General features: G+C 39.1%; 1 protein-coding gene across 1 annotated transcript; it reads left to right on the forward strand.

Annotated features, from left to right (window-relative positions):
- The first annotated feature begins 7,269 nt into the window (after nucleotides 1-7,269).
- acadm (acyl-CoA dehydrogenase medium chain) lies at nucleotides 7,270-16,602 on the forward strand. The gene is made up of 12 exons (XM_040015267.1): nucleotides 7,270-7,397; nucleotides 8,086-8,197; nucleotides 8,477-8,574; nucleotides 9,372-9,441; nucleotides 9,719-9,819; nucleotides 10,654-10,734; nucleotides 14,031-14,161; nucleotides 14,328-14,436; nucleotides 14,679-14,819; nucleotides 15,611-15,706; nucleotides 15,824-16,072; nucleotides 16,154-16,602. The coding sequence occupies exons 1-12, from the start codon at nucleotides 7,383-7,385 to the stop codon at nucleotides 16,223-16,225; spliced, it is 1,275 nt and encodes a 424-aa protein (XP_039871201.1). The 5' UTR covers nucleotides 7,270-7,382; the 3' UTR covers nucleotides 16,226-16,602.
- Nucleotides 16,603-17,825: the final 1,223 nt, after the last annotated feature.

Below are 17,825 nucleotides of genomic sequence, written 5' to 3' on the forward strand. Positions count from 1 at the left end.
CCAATGTGGCCTGCAAGTATTGGATAACATATTTGAGAGGTAAAATGTTATATGTGTGTGTGTGTGTGTGTGTATAGAAAATGAGGAAAATCAGTTCCTTATAAGAACATAAGGATTACATTAATTGAAACTCACGTGGTTAATAGTTGTCTTTAAACCAGTGTGATGAGGAGGTATTTTTCATGTGTTTTAGGTCAAAAAGTATTAGTCAAAAGATAACCTGAGAAAATTCCATTCATTAAGGGTAAAAACACCACCCTAACCTCAGTCTAGACCTTTGTGAAAAAACAATTCCCCTTAAACCTAATAAGTCACGAAACCCTTTGCAGCAAAAACTGTAATCTGTAATCAAGCATTTGTGGTAACCAGTGCTGGTCAAGTTACTGGAAAAAAAGTAATTACTTATTACTTCTCGAAAAAAGTAACCCATTACTTTATGATTACTTATTCATTCAAAAGTAGTTACTTTTCGAAAACATGATGCACAACCTGAATACAGACTAAAGCAAAAGAACTTTCAGCCCAATTCAGTTTTTTCTGCATAATCCATCATATAAAATTGAATCAAATGAAAAGCCTCTTTCTAAAAGTTGTTTTATTAGTTTTAATCTTTCAATTTTATGCACATTGCATTAAGCAAAAATTAAGTTCTATGCAACTGTCTTTGACTTGAAGAGACTTGTTTAACATTTAAACCTATTTTCTGTTATCAGGATACAAAGTTAATGTGAGTAAAACACAATTGCTTGAATACAATTATAATCCATCAGAAGGAATTTTAAATAAATATCATTTAGCATGGCAAACAGAGTATTTTAAATATCTGGGAGTTATAATACCTAGGGATCTTGCAGAACTATTAGGATGAAATTACTTTCCAATACAAAAGAATATCAAGAAAGATATAGCGAGTAGCCTGCAAGATTTAATAAAAACTATTGAAAATCCATGGATCAAGCTGACTTTTAAATTTGGGAAATAGCAATAAAATAGTATAAACTAGAAGAAGATGTAGCAATTCGTAAGTGGTGTGCATACCATACACATTTTGTTCCAAATAAATTGGATACTAGATTCAAAGATTGGACAAATAAAGGATTAACAGCTTTATGTATGGTAATGGAGAAAGGTACACTACTTAGTTTTGAAAAGATTAAAGAAAAATATTCATTAGAAACACAGGATTTTTATAAATACCTACAGATGAGGCAAAAAGATAAAATCTAAGGCTGAATTAAGCAAACAGCTGTTAGACTGGGCATACAGCTCAAATAAAGATAGAGGCTTTATCGCTGCCTTGTATAAAGGGTTAATAAACATGAAATCACACTCAACCCTACATATTAAAACAATGGGAAATGGAGGGAGGTATAGATATTATGAAGGAAGAGTGGAAAACAATAAGGACATACCAATGGAAATGTAGCAGCTCACAGAGCTGGAGGGAATTTGGTTGGAAAAGCCTGATAACATATTTTATTACATCTCACCAAAAATCAAAGTAACCCTCCCATTTGCTGGAAGAATTGTGGAAACACAAATGCAAATCATTATCATATAATTACTGGGACTGTCGTGTTATTAAAACTTATTGGAAGGGAATACATGTAGCAGTACAAGAGATATTTGGAAGTTATTTGCCTCTAGAAAGTAAATCTTTATTTGTAATATTTGTTTAATATTTTGTTGGTGGTAGGCAAAAAAGCCCTCACAAAAAATGACTTTCATGTCAGAGCCCAACAATGAACATGTGGATGGACGTCATAATGGACATTTACAGGATGGAGAAAACGAGCGGATGTGAACTACAAGAGGGACCTGTGTGTGTCATGTTGTAAGAAATGGATGGACTATATAATAACACGCAGGCCAGATTTAGACTTTGTTAACCTTATATTTATTATTTATATTACTGGTAATTAAATCTCACTCACTAATTGTTTTTGTCATTTTGTTTTGTTTTTTTCTTCTTAGTTTATTCTTCTTTTTTCTTCTTTTGCATGGATGTTTTCGTTGTTAAAAAAAGAAGAAGACATTCAGATGGATATCTGTAACAAATTATTGAAGCTGATGCACATGATACTGTACAGTGATTCCTAAATGTCAATAAAAATTAAATTAAAATAAAAAAAACTGTTTTCTGCATATTTCAACATATAAAATAAAATAATGTTTTGTGTTTACACTCGCTCTTTCAAATAGATGCAAGTAAAACACGGCAAAAAATAATTAAAATCAAAGATTCAGCGGCACTAAGTGCTTTCGCTCTTAAATCTATTGTCACCTGTTTAGCAGGAGTGGGGCGGGTGGAGGTTTGCCTGGTGCCACAGCAGTCATGTCAGTGGGGGGATCCGGGGGTTTCTCTGTGAATTTCACATTCCCACGCAGAGTGTACAGTGGACACTAATGTTTCATTCACTTTTTACGGAATAAAACTCAAAGTAATGTCAGTACGTCAACGCTTTGAATGCTGCATGCTCGTACTCTCTCCTGCACTCCTTATTATCCATTGTTGATCTAATCAGTAATCTAAATACTTTTTTTGCTATAGTAATCCCGTACATTACTCTTTAGTTGAAAAAAGTAACTGGATTACAGTAACGCGTTACTGCCCATCTCTGGTAGTAACTGTCAGTCTTTCATATCACTGTGGAAGAGCTTTTTTCCACTTTTCTTCGCAAAATTGTGTTAATGCAAGCGCAGACGGTTTTCATTATTTCAAGCAGGGTTAAGTCAGGATTTTGACATGGCCACGTAACCCTCCATGGTGTGTTAGTTTTATGCCAGAGGTTACAGGAATCAAACCTTCCAGAGAATTGAATTTCTCGGTCCACAGAACATTTTCTCTCTTGGGGATCATTAGATATTTTTTTAGAAAATGTGAGATGAGCCTTTGGAATTCTCCCATGGATGCCATTTTTGCCCAATCTCATTCTTATCACTGAACTCCGACCTTCACTGAGACTCTGAGTTCTTTAGATGGTTTTCTGGGTTCTTTTGAGACCTCTTGGGTGAGTTGAAGTCGAAGCGTTGACTCCTGAGAAGGTTCACTGCTGTTCCAGGATTTCTCTATTTGCAGATAATGACTCTCACAATGGATCACTGGAGTCCCAAAGCCTGAGAAATTGCTTTGTAACTCTTTCCAGGCTGATAGATGTCAATGACTTTGTTTCTCACCTGTTTCTTTAGATCATGGGACACACAATGTGTTTGTTTTAGTCTTTGTCACTTTGTCAGGCAGGTTCTATTTAAATAACTTCTTGAGTCTGGCAGTAGTTAGTTTAACTCAGCTTCCCAAGAAGACATGGTTATGAAATCATCATTTAAAATCTGCAATTTTTTTTATTTACTTGTGTTATTCTTGTCTACAGGGAGTGCAGAATTATTAGGCAAATGAGTATTTTGTCCACATCATCCTCTTCATGCATGTTGTCTTACTCCAAGCTGTATAGGCTCGAAAGCCTACTACCAATTAAGCATATTAGGTGATGTGCATCTCTGTAATGAGAAGGGGTGTGGTCTAATGACATCAACACCCTATATCAGGTGTGCATAATTATTAGGCAATGTCCTTTCCTTTGGCAAAATGGGTCAAAAGAAGGACTTGACAGGCTCAGAAAAGTCAAAAATAGTGAGATATCTTGCAGAGGGATGCAGCAGTCTCAAAATTGCAAAGCTTCTGAAGCGTGATCATCGAACAATCAAGCGTTTCATTCAAAATAGTCAACAGGGTCGCAAGTAGCGTGTGGAAAAACCAAGGCGCAAAATAACTGCCCATGAACTGAGAAAAGTCAAGCGTGCAGCTGCCAAGATGCCACTTGCCACCAGTTTGGCCATATTTCAGAGCTGCAACATCACTGGAGTGCCCAAAAGCACAAGGTGTGCAATACTCAGAGACATGGCCAAGGTAAGAAAGGCTGAAAGACGACCACCACTGAACAAGACACACAAGCTGAAACGTCAAGACTGGGCCAAGAAATATCTCAAGACTGATTTTTCTAAGGTTTTATGGACTGATGAAATGAGAGTGAGTCTTGATGGGCCAGATGGATGGGCCCGTGGCTGGATTGGTAAAGGGCAGAGAGCTCCAGTCCGACTCAGACGCCAGCAAGGTGGAGGTGGAGTACTGGTTTGGGCTGGTATCATCAAAGATGAGCTTGTGGGGCCTTTTCGGGTTGAGGATGGAGTCAAGCTCAACTCCCAGTCCTACTGCCAGTTTCTGGAAGACACCTTCTTCAAGCAGTGGTACAGGAAGAAGTCTGCATCCTTCAAGAAAAACATGATTTTCATGCAGGACAATGCTCCATCACACGCGTCCAAGTACTCCACAGCGTGGCTGGCAAGAAAGGGTATAAAAGAAGAAAAACTAATGACATGGCCTCCTTGTTCACCTGATCTGAACCCCATTGAGAACCTGTGGTCCATCATCAAATGTGAGATTTACAAGGAGGGAAAACAGTACACCTCTCTGAACAGTGTCTGGGAGGCTGTGGTTGCTGCTGCACGCAATGTTGATGGTGAACAGATCAAAACACTGACAGAATCCATGGATGGCAGGCTTTTGAGTGTCCTTGCAAAGAAAGGTGGCTATATTGGTCGCTGATGTGTTTTTGTTTTGTTTTTGAATGTCAGAGATGTATATTTGTGAATGTGGAGATGTTATATTGGTTTCACTGGTAAAAATAAATAATTGAAATGGGTATATATTTGTTTTTTGTTAAGTTGCCTAATAATTATGCACAGTAATAGTCACCTGCACACACAGATATCCCCCTAAAATAGCTAAAACTAAAACAACTAAAACTACTTCCAAAAACATTCAGCTTTGATATTAATGAGTTTTTTGGGTTCATTGAGAACATGGTTGTTGTTCAATAATAAAATTATTCCTCAAAAATACAACTTGCCTAATAATTCTGCACTCCCTGTAATATTAAAATGTGTTCGATAGACTAAAATATGTTTTGCAAATATTCAAAACTACTCAACTTTTAATAGAGTGTTTGAGTGTTTCCTGTCCAGAAAACAGATGCAGTACTTCAAAATCATTTAGTAACTGTATCATAGACACCTTTTGTAGTCAATAGCTGAAAAACACATGGACATCACTTGTCCTGTCCTGCTCTGCCAGGCCTGAAAAGCATGCTCTGTTGGGTTGACTTGACCATTAAAGAATATCTCATTTCTTTAGTTTGAGAAACTCTCAGGTTGCTTTTGCAGTATCAGTTTTGCAGCATTTTTTTTAATCTGTGCAGAGTAGAGCCCTGTACACTTCACAGTACATCCTGCCACTTCTTCTTTCTTTTTTTTTTTGCCTGTCCCGTTTGGATCTTTAGCCATCAGAATTGTTGTCTGAAGGCCAAGAAAGATGCCAAGCGGATTTACTTTACCAATTGGATCATCATGGCCTTGTCATATTTGATTGACCTTTATTATAATTAAGTATTTATTTTACTTGATTTTCGGTTGTTACAGACGGGGTAGACATGACTGGGGGATAGGACAGGGAGAAAGAATGAAAGAAAGAGAGGGAGAGAAAGAAAAATAGAGGGGAGAAGAGATGGTGAGAAAGGGGAAAGAAAGAATTGAAAAACAAACAAAACACCTGGATCACCTGTATGGAGATAAGAAAAAACAGAAGAGAAAACAAACAAAAAAGAGCAACATAATAAATACAACACCATCACAATAAAGTAGCTAACAGTAGATAACAGTAGATACTAAATATTACATGTTACTGTGCAGTACGCATGATTGACAGCGCACAATGTGATTTGAGGTAGCAGCCAACAAAGGTGTAGTTTGTGTCTGTGAACACCTGTGTGGATCAGCACGGAGTGTGGGGAGCCATAGCCCCGTCCCCCAGAGCATGAAGCAGGTATGGAGGAGATCCAGGCCCTAGACATCCAGAGGTCCCAGAGTACGAGGACCCGAGGAAGACCACCAGGGGGGCAACCGTGTCACCCTCCTGGGAAGAGCTTTTTGAACATTTTTTTAATGAGCATGAAGTATTGATACTATTGTGCTAGTATTGATCCAGTACCAATAGCAGTGGTGGTACTGATACTATTGATATTTGGATCAATAAGCTCACCTAAATTATTAAATCATTTCAAAATATTCAGAACCTTTGATTGTGTTGTCTCAATAATAATAATACACAATAATAATACAGTTGATCACTTTGCCTCTTAACAGGAAAACGAGTAGGAACGAGGTTAAAGTGGGATTCAGCAGGAGGGGGAAACCTAAAATCAGTTGTAGTGGCTCAGCGTGGAGAAAAGAATCACAACTCGCAGTAATTTCTTATGAGAGCTCCAGTAGATTTTCTTACACACAAATTCAACAAGATGTCAGCAGATGTTTAATGTTGGCCTGGCTGATTTCCATCTTTTGCACTGACAGCACACTGTTTATGCTGCCTTTATATTAGCCAGTACAGTTTGTATGAAGGTGGAATTCAGTCAATGAATCTAAGCGTCATCAGCTTAAATTCAAATTCATCTCAGCTACACTTGATGTGACCTGACTCTGACCATGAGCACCACAACCACTGTTCACCAGTCACACACCGTAACTTTAAATCCATCACAGTACAACCAGCTAACCTGTTTACCCTGTGCTAAAAAGCAGCGCATTTTAATGCAACCTTTTAAAAACACAGTTAGTCTGCTATGGTTTGTTTTGCAGCAGGTTTCACAATATGAAAAAAAATCTGATTCTAACATCTGATTAAAAAACACAGGACTTACAAGTGAGCTTTAAAATTTCAGTTTATTAAATACCACAGAGAACAGGATTGCCTTTCATGCGTCACTGTTTATGGTGAAATTGGTTTGATGTTTGAAATAATAATAATAAGTTCCCTCAAATGCGTTAAGTCAAAAGTAAAGTCTGTTTTGAAATGTAAGGAGTAGATAGTACAGATATTTGTTTAAAAATGTAGGGAGTAAATGTAAAAAGTTGTCAGAAAACAAAACTACTCAAGTTAGGTACAGATGCCTGAAAATTCTACTTAAGTACAGTAACTAAGTATTTGTACTTCATTACTTTCCACCTGTAAAAATTCTCCATAAATGTGCACTAAAGCCTAATCTTGGTCGCGTTTTATTTTAGTTAATGATTATTTTTTGGGGGGGAAAACATCTAGGTTTAGTTTCGTTTTATTTGGCTAAAGTAATCTTTCTGTGCTTTAACGCATTTTAAAGTGATATCTGCTGTAAGGTGAAGCTTTTAAGTAACTAACTGGGGTAAAAGTCACAGTCACGGCCAACCAATGACACGTGACTAATGTCACTGCTTTGATTGGGTGAGAGGACGCTTATGTAGAAGTAGGGCAAAGGTAGTACACGGTTAGTGCAGAGTCCTTTGGTGCAATAACAATGCTGCTGAACAAGGTAAATTTCTCTGTCTTAAGAATGATCTACCTGTCTCTGTTGTGGGTTACCTCCTTAAAGATTTTCTGTGAGCACCTCCCGATTGACAGTTTATCGATCTTTATCCGATTTTTTGCACGGTTAGCGACTACGTCACACGCTAGCGTTAGCTAGCTCAGTGCTGTAGCGTTATGAGACGTTATCAGAGGAATGTTCATTTAGTCTACATGTAAATAGGTTTCTCCTAAATCTACACGTCATTTTATACTGTCAAAATACGCATTAGTGCATTAGTTACACCAAAAGGTTTACCTTTTTAAATTGGACTGGGCAACATTGGAGTTTTCAAAGAAATTTAAGGGACAGACTCTACCCCTTTATAAATCTCAATGTTACATCTCAGCAAACAAACAAGCGATTGAAAAGCACTGTTACAAAAGTAAACAGGAATATGAAGACACAACTGTCAAACACGGCAGTAAAGGACAAATAACTCTACCATTAATGCTCATATTCCTGGGTTGCAGCCAAACATTACCACGGCTCACAGGCTTATGAATATGAGTAAAGAATTCACGAACAGGAAACTCACAGTGCTAAGAAAGTGCACTCACAATAGGCTTTTTGTTTTTGATTCTTAAGTGTTTAATTTAACAGGTGTGAGGTGTCACAAACTGTCTGATGCATACCTATATTTTTTTACATACAGGTCCTCAGAGCTGGTGTGCGGTGTGGGATCCGTCTGCAGAGCTCTTCTACAGCTACAGCCAGTGCCACAGCATCTTCCAGCAGCCCTGCTCCACCCCTTGGCTTCTCATTTGGTAAGTAGGCTGCAGGCCTTGGTAATATAATATATAGTGAATGGTTGTGGGGGTTTTTTTTGTTTTTTTTTTAATTCCCTAAAAACAGAGCCTCTTTGATGCAGACCAAGAGGCTTTTGAAATCCCCTAAAGTAAAATGTAATCATTTTGTTTTTAAAGTAGGGTCTCATGTAACTGATGCATGAAATTCTTGTTTAGCAAATAACCGCTCCAGTGATGTAGTTTATAGGGATCTATTAAAATGAAGCTAAAATGCTTTGTTGCTTCTTTGGCCCACAGAGTTGACCGATCAGCAGAAGGAGTTCCAGCAGTTGGCGAGGAGGTTTGCACGAGAAGAGATCATACCTGTTGCTCCTGCTTATGACAAGAGTGGTGAAGTGAGTAAAGCGAGGATTGGGCTGCTGTAGCAATTGTCAAATATTTTTATTTTTTTTTTTTTTTTTTTTTTTACTTCATATATGTAGATGTGCTTGTACTGTTGATGTCTCTAGAGATTTTCAATTATGGTTATCACTTAGTAGGTCTATAGTCAGGGGTGCACATAAGTGGTCCGCAGGTGCGCATTTGCTGTCAAAATAAAAGACGCGCACCAGATAAGAAGTTGCAACGCGTGTTTGCGTACATAAGATTTTCTGGAGGAGGACAGACATTTGTTTAGAAGTCGTAAAGATGTCGAAGAAGCAAGCTCCTATAAGCAGTTACTTTGGTGTTCCTCCACTTACAAAGAAATGTCAGAAGGAGTCCGAACCACAAAATAATCGCATATTCTCAGAAAAGTGGTTGCAGGAGGTGAGCTGGCTTCAAACAAATGATGAACGCACAGATTTTGGTGCAGAATATGCCGTGAAAATCCCACTCTAGCGGACAAAAACAGTGCCTTTTTATATGTACACAAACGTGTGTGTGTGTGTGTGTGTGTGTGTGTGTGTGTGTGTGTGTGTGTGTGTGTGTGTGTGTGTGTGTGTGTGTGTGTGTGTGTGTGTGTACTTCAGACTAGATATTTGCTTGTGTACACAGACTTGTCTTTAACCTTTCTATTTTTTTTTTTTCCCCTTTGGCATGATTGTTAGAGGCTTAGTAGAATCACAATCAGAAACATAATGTCTTTATTGTCATTGTTACAGGTACAACGAAATTAAAAGTGGTAACACTGACATGTTGTCTCCCTTTACAGTATCCTTTCCCCATCATCAAGAAGGCGTGGGAGCTTGGTCTGGTTAACGGTCACATTCCACAGCAATATGGTATGTTGCATTCTTATTTGAAATTTAGTGGCTCATTCCAAACTTTGCTTTGCATGGTTGAGATTCATTCACAGGTAAAATATTAGTGCAGTCTCCATCATACCATACATGTTGCCTTTACATAAAGAGATAATACAGATAGCTGTAATGTTGTTGCCTAGTGTGACCATGTTTGCTGTTCCTGGGGGAAAATGGCAGTGGACATGTGTTAATTTCAGGAAACTCGACACACTGAACACTGCATTTGAAAACCTTATTTGTTCCTCTTTGTTTTCAGGTGGAATGGGTTTGTCGAGCTTTGACAGCTGCCTCATCACAGAGGAACTGGCTTATGGATGCACAGGGATGCAAACTGCCATGGAGGCAAACTCTCTCGGAGTAAGTTATTCACAGCTTGCTTGCTTTATTTATTTATATATTTTTATTTTTTTATTTTTTTCAGGCCCACCAAGACACAAACCTAGAACCAGATTTAGAGCCTTTAAACTGGCTTTGTAACTTGTTTAAATATGTTTTAGAACCTGTTGTTGCAACTGATCCACCAAAAATGGACTGCTGCCAAGCATATTGTTTATTTAGCAAATTATTACAAATACAATTTTGCTTCAAGGGGCCATATATTATCAGAATCTGACTCTCATTCCACATTCAGAGGAGAAAATGTCTCCTAAAGTAAGGGAAAAGGAGAAGTCATAGCCAGAGAGGCATAATTTCTCAGTACATATGGACAGGAATCGGAGCAGGTGCCTCTGTCAGTGCGCCCCAGGGCAGCTGTGGCTACAATGTAGCTTGCCATCACCATTGTGTGTGTGAATGGGTGGATGACTGAATGTAGTGTAAAGTACTTTGGGGTCCTTACGGACTAAGTAAAGCGCTATACAAATACAGTCCATTTACCAAGAAGACAATTTAAAACGAAAGCCAATAAACAAGAGTTTGGCAGCAGGACAGAACTCATATCAGGGATGATTAAAAGGTTATTTTGAACCCAGGGGGGGAAACTTGGGGTTTATGTAATCAGCCATCACGGGCTCTTTGGAGCCGGCTTTTGACTGTTCATCAGCCAGCTGTTTAGATTCATACGTACAAAAGTATTTCATGTTAAGAAAATAAGGCTAATGATGTTTTCCCAAAGTTTATTTCATGCATATTGAGCACAGAGGAGAAGAGTAGCTCTGTTAGAATGAACTGTATCTGTTTTCCCCCACACAGCAAATGCCTGTCATTATTGCTGGCAGTGATGCACAGAAGAAGAAATACCTGGGACGGCTGACTGAGGAGCCTCTCATGTGTGTAAGTATTTAACTGGAAACGATGACATGATTTGATATTTGGAAGAATGCAGCATCTAGTGATATTGCTTGTTCTGCAGTAGTTCAATCATCTACTGCAGAACATGCATGCAGATAAGAGTGCCCTCATATATTTTAAGGAATATTTCTTTCCTCTGTAATATTTGATAGGGAAATATTAGATCTTTAACTGTCATGGTTACTACTCTTGATTTTAGTTAAGTGTCAATGTGCCAAACTGTCATCTAGAATTAAAGTACTTACAAACATTCAGTTCAGGTGTTTCTTGTGGAGAATGATGGCGTCATATTTTGAGGCGCTAATTCTCATTCTTCCTGTTTCACACTTGGGTGCGAGCCTCTGCAGTGTCAGCTGGAGGCTGTTGATTTATCCCTCTAAATCCCTAACCTCACTTATGGCTATGAGCTCTGGGTAGTGACCAAAAGAATAAGATGTGGATGCAAGTGGTGGTTTTCTCTGAAGACTGGCTGGCCCCTTCCTTGGTGATGGGGTGAGAAGTTCAGTCATTTGGGAGGGAGTCTGAGCAGAGGTGCCGTTGCTATATGGCACAATGAGCAAGCTGATATGGTTTGAGGATCTGATTGAGATTCCTTCTTGGTGCCTCCTGGGTAAGGCGTTCTGGGCATGTCCTACCAGGAGGAGGCAGAGATTATGTCTCTTGGCTGGCCTGGGCACACCTCGGTGTGTAATGAGCTGGAGGAGGTGGCTGGGGAGAGGGAGGTCTGGGCTCTTCTGCTTGGGCTGCTGCCTCTGAGACCTGGCCCTGGATAAGCAGCAGATGATCAGGCTCAAACTTCTCCATGAATGAATTTCCATAATTGGGACTGAAAGGGAGAGTTCTTACTAAACTGTTTCTGCTAATTTAATGAGGAATTCTGTGGACTGACTTCTGTACACCTCAGTGGAAATCTGTAATATTCAGTGGACTCACGAGCTTATCTAGCAGCACTACTGGATGACCTTTAACAACATTAGCAATTGACAAATCATAACTGAGATCTTTTAGAGCCTTTCATGCAGCGAGAATTTTAAAAAGAACCTTTTGTTGCTCTGGGAAAAACAAAAAGAACCTAACTTCTTCTTCAACTAAACAACAAAGTTGATACAGAGGCATTAGATTCTGGTGCAAATAAAGAATTTCCTAGATTTTAATTTCTTAATTGTAATCCACTAATTGTTTGCTCCTCATTTTGGTAAATGGTTTGTACAGAGGGAGTGGTGTCCAGAGTCTTTACATTCATTGAAATAATTTGGTGTTATTGCAATTAAGTGTTGCTTGTAAATTAGGGCTGCTCAATTAATCGAATTTTAATCACGATTACGATCTGGGCTTTCAACGATCATTAAAATTGACTGAGCCGATTATTAGCCCCTCCCTCATTTATCCGCGACACCTTAAAGGCCGGTCCGTGAAAATATTGTCGGGCATAAACCGGTCCGTGGCGCAAAAAAGGTTGGAGACCGCTGATTAAGAGGACCCGAGGGAAGCTCGGAAAGCTAAGCAGAAGTTATTTGGAGAGTGACTGCCGTTGGTTGAAAAGAGAGGTAAAAAAAAAAAACTTCAGTGGTGTTGCACACCATTTTATATTATTTTTTTAAAGTCATTGTTAACCCTTTAAAGCCGGTCAGAGCAGCACGCTCCGTTTTGTGTAACTATTTTTAAATCCCTGTAGAACCTGAACCGTGTAAGCTAGCGCAATAATTTGTTTTGCATATGAAACCGGAGGAGTTGTACTTACATCTTATGCCATCAGCTTGTCCTCGGTCACGGTTTCGTTCCACATACAGCTTTGCAAAAATTGCATAAAAAGCGCTTGCAGGAACAAAAACATAATATTCCAGAAACACGCTTTGCCGTTCCTATCAGCTGTTCGTAACACTTCCCACAGTGAAATGATGCACATGCTGTTTTCTTTGCAAATTTGCATCATAGCATTGTTTTTCGTTTTTCCTGCAGTATATAAAAATTGCTGTATCTCCAAAATAAAACTATGAAGACACTCAAAATAAATTTCCTGTGGTGGGAAACTATTTTTTGCAACTTTATTGTATTTAAAGTTTTGAGGGATAAACCTCTTAAATTTCTCCAAGTAGAAATATATGTAAACAAAACAAAAGCAATTTTCAATTTTTTTTGTAGTTTATTGCACTTTTTTTGCAATTTATGTAATTACTATGGACTTAATGCATACATATTATTAAAATATGGACTATAACAGTTGTATTGATGTATAGCAACTTGAAATGCTCCCACAAATGGCACTACAACATGTAAAAAAAAAAAAAAAGCTCTGGTGGACTTGGTTCTATAGTAGGTCTTAAAGGGTTAAATAAATATCGTCAAATAATCGTGATCTCAATTTCAGTGAAAATAATCGTGATTATCATTTTTGCCATAATCGAGCAGCCCTATTGTAAATTGACATTTTTATTTTTTTAAGATGGTTTTAAAAAGAAGATAATTCCTGATTACCTAACTGTCTGTTTGGATAAGTTGATTTATGCTGGATGTCCTGAAGTCCTCTTTGCGTGTCCATCTGTACCTCCTGCCACTCTGTGGACCTTTTTGTAGAGGACTTTTTTTGGTGCAAACCGTTCTGCTCGGTGATGCTAAAAAGTGGATCACTACTTCAGTGGAGAGCCCGTCTGATGACTGATTGCCTACCCTTTTGTGCTCTCTGTGCATCCTTTCCATCCACTGGGATCGCCAGTTTGATGTCCCATGTGTATAATCCAGCACCTCCTGTAGACGCTTCTTGAGCTTTATCACAGAAAGTTCTTCTTTATAGGAACTTTTGTAATCTTTAAGTCGCTATGACCCACCTAAAACTTTGAAGGACACTGGCAGGCAGTTACATCACAAATGTCTTTAATATATGGTAGCAGAAATGAACACACTTCAGCCTGTGGCTTCAGTTTCTACGACCTGTGGCTGTGACTCTTTTTAAAGCACCACCTTAACATATGGTAGGCGCAGGTGACGTCAATAATCAACCCAACAACAACAAACACAATGACAGAGCATTTTAACTTTCAAGTTTGTTTATTAATACCCTTTACAGAATAAATGGTAACAAATGAAGGAAAGTTTGTTTGTGTAGGAGACTTTGAACAACAAGGCAGTTCAGAGTGCTTCTTGTTATACCGTCATGCCTTATTTATCTTGTAAAAAGGACCATAAACTCTGTGTTTTACTACTGTGTGCTGACAGCAGCAAACATGCAATGAAAGACGGTGCCGCTGTTTTCAGTTTAACTCCTGTGTGGGTTTCTGCAGGCGTACTGTGTCACTGAGCCCGGGGCAGGATCTGACGTGGCTGGCATCAAAACACGAGCCGTAAAAATGGGCGATGAGTATGTTGTTAACGGGCAGAAGATGTGGATCACCAACGGAGGGAAAGCTAACTGGTGTGTGCTCACAGTTGCTGCTGATGTATTGCAAAGTTGTGGTGATCAGTTTTAAAGGGCATTTGTCCTCAAGGCCACTCTGAATGCTGAAATTTGCACTACTGTTCTTTTCTCTCTGACTACTACAGCAACTTCTGTCTGGTAATTTAGTCTCTAATACTTTTAGGTACTTCCTGCTTGCTCGCACTAACTCAGATCCCAAGTGTTCAGCCAGCAAGGCTTTTACTGGCTTCATTGTGGATGCAGACACTCCGGGAATTCAAATGGGAAGGAAGGTGAGCTGAAAAAGAGTCTATTAAAACATTAAGCACATTCTTCAGTGAGCAAATCATTAAATGTTGCAGAAGTTTGATGCTCTGTTCTATAAACATTAGACGTGTAATGTCAGATAATTACTTTACTGAGTAGTGCAAATGATAGCGTTGTTTGTTAAAAATTATATGTAATAAAAGGAGGAAAAATGTTCAGTTTGTAAATGTATCCCATTTTAAATTTTATTTTGTTTTTGTGCCTGTAGGAAATGAACATGGGCCAGAGGTGTTCTGACACGAGGGGCATTACCTTTGAGGATGTGAGAATACCGAAGGAGAATGTCCTGATCGGAGAGGGATCTGGATTCAAAATTGCCATGGGTGCCTTTGACATGACCAGGCCACCAGTAAGTTTTCCAGCTGTGACAAAACCTAACATCTGTAACGACTGTGCATAGCTTCATCTTTACAAGAAGTAAAGACATGATTCATCTTTTGGCATCAAATTATATCTGCAAATAAAAGGATTAGAAATTGGAGTGCAAAAATCTGAAGTTATTGGTCTTTAAAGGTGTTAAGCAGTGGATTCCCCCCCCCGTCATTTGAATCTAATTTAACTTGCTACAGTTTAAGGGATATATATTGTGCTCCTGGAGAATTAACACTTACAGCTAAGGAGAATATCTTATTATTTTCACTGTCTAATATTGATCAAAGTTGTCTCTGAGCTTGTAGTTTGAGTGTGACTCAGCAGTACAAAGATGCACTGGTGTGGGCTCTTAAATTTTCAAACGTGTGCTAACAAATATGAACCATGATTTTTAAATGGCGATAATTGGGTGCCAGTTTGGCCCAGTGGTTGACCATGTGATTGCGTGCCACATGGCCAGAAAAACGGCGGTCCAGGTTAAAGTCTGACCTCCTGCCCTTTGCGGCCTGTTTTCCCCTCTCTCCCCGCTTTCCTGTCAGTCCACTGTCTCTATCCTATGTAGGCAAAATGCCAAAGAAAACCCTGGCTTTGTTTGAGTTTATGAGCTGCCTCTGTTACAACAGGAACTTTGAAATGTAGTAAAACATCAGCGGGAAACTAAACAAGGACTACAGTGGATGCAACATCACCAGATTTAAGGACAAAAGTTTAAACTTGTAGCTGAAGACTTGTCTGAGCACGGTTGTTCATGTATTTGCTCCAATGCAGGTGGCAGCAGGAGCTACCGGCCTGGCACAGAGGGCACTCGACGAAGCCACCAGTTACGCTCTGGAGAGGAAGACCTTCGGCAAAGTTATTGCTGAGGTGTGTTCAAGCATTTTGTTTGTCCTTTTTTAAAATCTGGGTATCCTTAGTTGGACTGCTTTTTGTTTAAAACTCAGATGAAGAAAAGATCAACGTGCTTCTTTTCTTGTTTCGCAGCACCAAGCTGTGTCCTTCCTCCTGGCTGAGATGGCGATGAAGGTAGAGCTGGCTAGGATGGCGTACCAGCGTGCTGCCTGGGAGGTGGACCAGGGCCGCAGAAACACCTACTACGCTTCCATCGCCAAGGCCTTCGCAGGGGACATCGCCAATCAGGTGGCCTCTGATGCTGTTCAGATATTTGGAGGCAACGGCTTCAATAGCGAGTACCCTGTAGAGAAGCTCATGAGGGATGCAAAGATCTACCAGGTGGGTGACAATAATGTGCAACTATGCACTACTACACCATCTCAGCTTCATCTTCTTTAATTAATCTGATTTCTTTTGTAGATCTACGAGGGCACAGCTCAGATCCAAAGGCTCATTATTGCCCGAGAACACCTGGGAAGAGCCAAGAAATGAAGTCTGCTCATCATCATTTAAACTTACTTTTCGTGTTTGGTATACATAATGTATTTGTTTCTGTTCTATTTGGCCACTTGAACTCAGGATAACAATCAAAATTTTGCAATAATGTCACTTCATTCTACTGTGGTTTTCAAGAGTGATCCAGATCAACAAGACTCATCAGCCTCCTTTTGCCTCAGAATTCACGATGCCATAAGTTACACCAATCCATCAAGTCACAGAATATGACAGTTATGTCCTGATCACAGAACAGTTTCTGTTAATGATGGTGGTGGGGGCATACTGTGTAGCATTAATAGTGTGATCTACCAATTGCCTGTTGTGCTGTGAAGCTTCTGCTGATGAACCAGAACTGTTGGGACTAAAGTTAGTGCAAGCCTAGTCCCTTTTTTCTAACCTTCAGCCTTACTCTGTTGCTGCAGTACTTGAACAGTGTGATTGGTGTTTGATCACATTCACTCTTCTTTGCATCAGGAGTTTGATAAATGGTCATTAATTTCTTCATGCCTTACTCTAAGCCTTTTCTCTCAGTTCTGACTCTCATACTGATCTTTGCTTGTTTTTTAAAAACAAAAGGTTTTAAATGTAGAAATGAATTTCTTGCCAGAATGTGTAAACATACCGATGAGTGTAAAATTGCATGCTGTCTGAAAACAGTTTGATTTTACATTTAGCTGCTGTCTCTTCTAGATTTCAAATGAATATCCAGTGTAAAGCGTCAGCTTTACGGCTTACCTGTGCAGACAAGGCACGTGTGGATGAGCTGACGATAGACCGTTGTCACATCATAGAGAATTGTGTCCATAAATTGTCACTGAATAAATTATTTCATTCAGTCTAAACATTTATTTTTCTTCTCCTTTCTCCCATTTGCTAAATAAACAAGCAGTTTGAGTCTTTTCTAAATTTCATTTCTTCTGAGTCCTCCACGTGTTGAGAGAAAGCTCATTACCTAATGACAGAGCATTCACAACCATGTCGTTTTTTAAAAAAAATTTTTTTTATTTCTTTTTATTGCAAGCTTCACTTGTTAGGAATCTGTCAAATATTCATTATATTTAAGGACTTTTAAAACAACTTCTTTAACTTTAAAAAGTCTGCTTCATTTTCAGTTCTGTAATTTAAGTAATATGTGTAGATAACAGCAGTCTTACACCTAGCCTTTACATAAAGGCTAGGTGTAAGACACATTGCTCGTGTGTGGGTTGGTTAGAATCCAGTCTTCTAAGGGGACAGAGTGGGGAGTGAGTTGAGGAAGGAAGGAGTTCAATATTTTGAAGCTGTGTATCAGTCTGATGGGGGAGGTCACCACAATACTGACTGCTAGGCAGGTGTTACAGTTGTCGAGGAGGGAGGGCAATGAAGCAACCAGTGATCTTTTCTGCTGCTTTTACTATGTGATTCAGGTGGTGGAGTTTCCAAACCACACAGTGATGTAGCTGGTCATAGTGTTTTCAGTGGTGCCTTGCTCGAAGTTGCACATGATGGTTATGGAAAAATAATTGCAGTGGGAAATTTTCCCCCAACACTGCAAAAATAAATGACTTGAGTAAGATACCTGAACATTTGTGCTTAAATATATTCGAGTAACAAA

Source organism: Simochromis diagramma, unplaced genomic scaffold (genome assembly GCF_900408965.1).
Source record: "Simochromis diagramma unplaced genomic scaffold, fSimDia1.1 OVJJ01000205.1, whole genome shotgun sequence".
NCBI lineage: Eukaryota > Metazoa > Chordata > Actinopteri > Cichliformes > Cichlidae > Simochromis > Simochromis diagramma.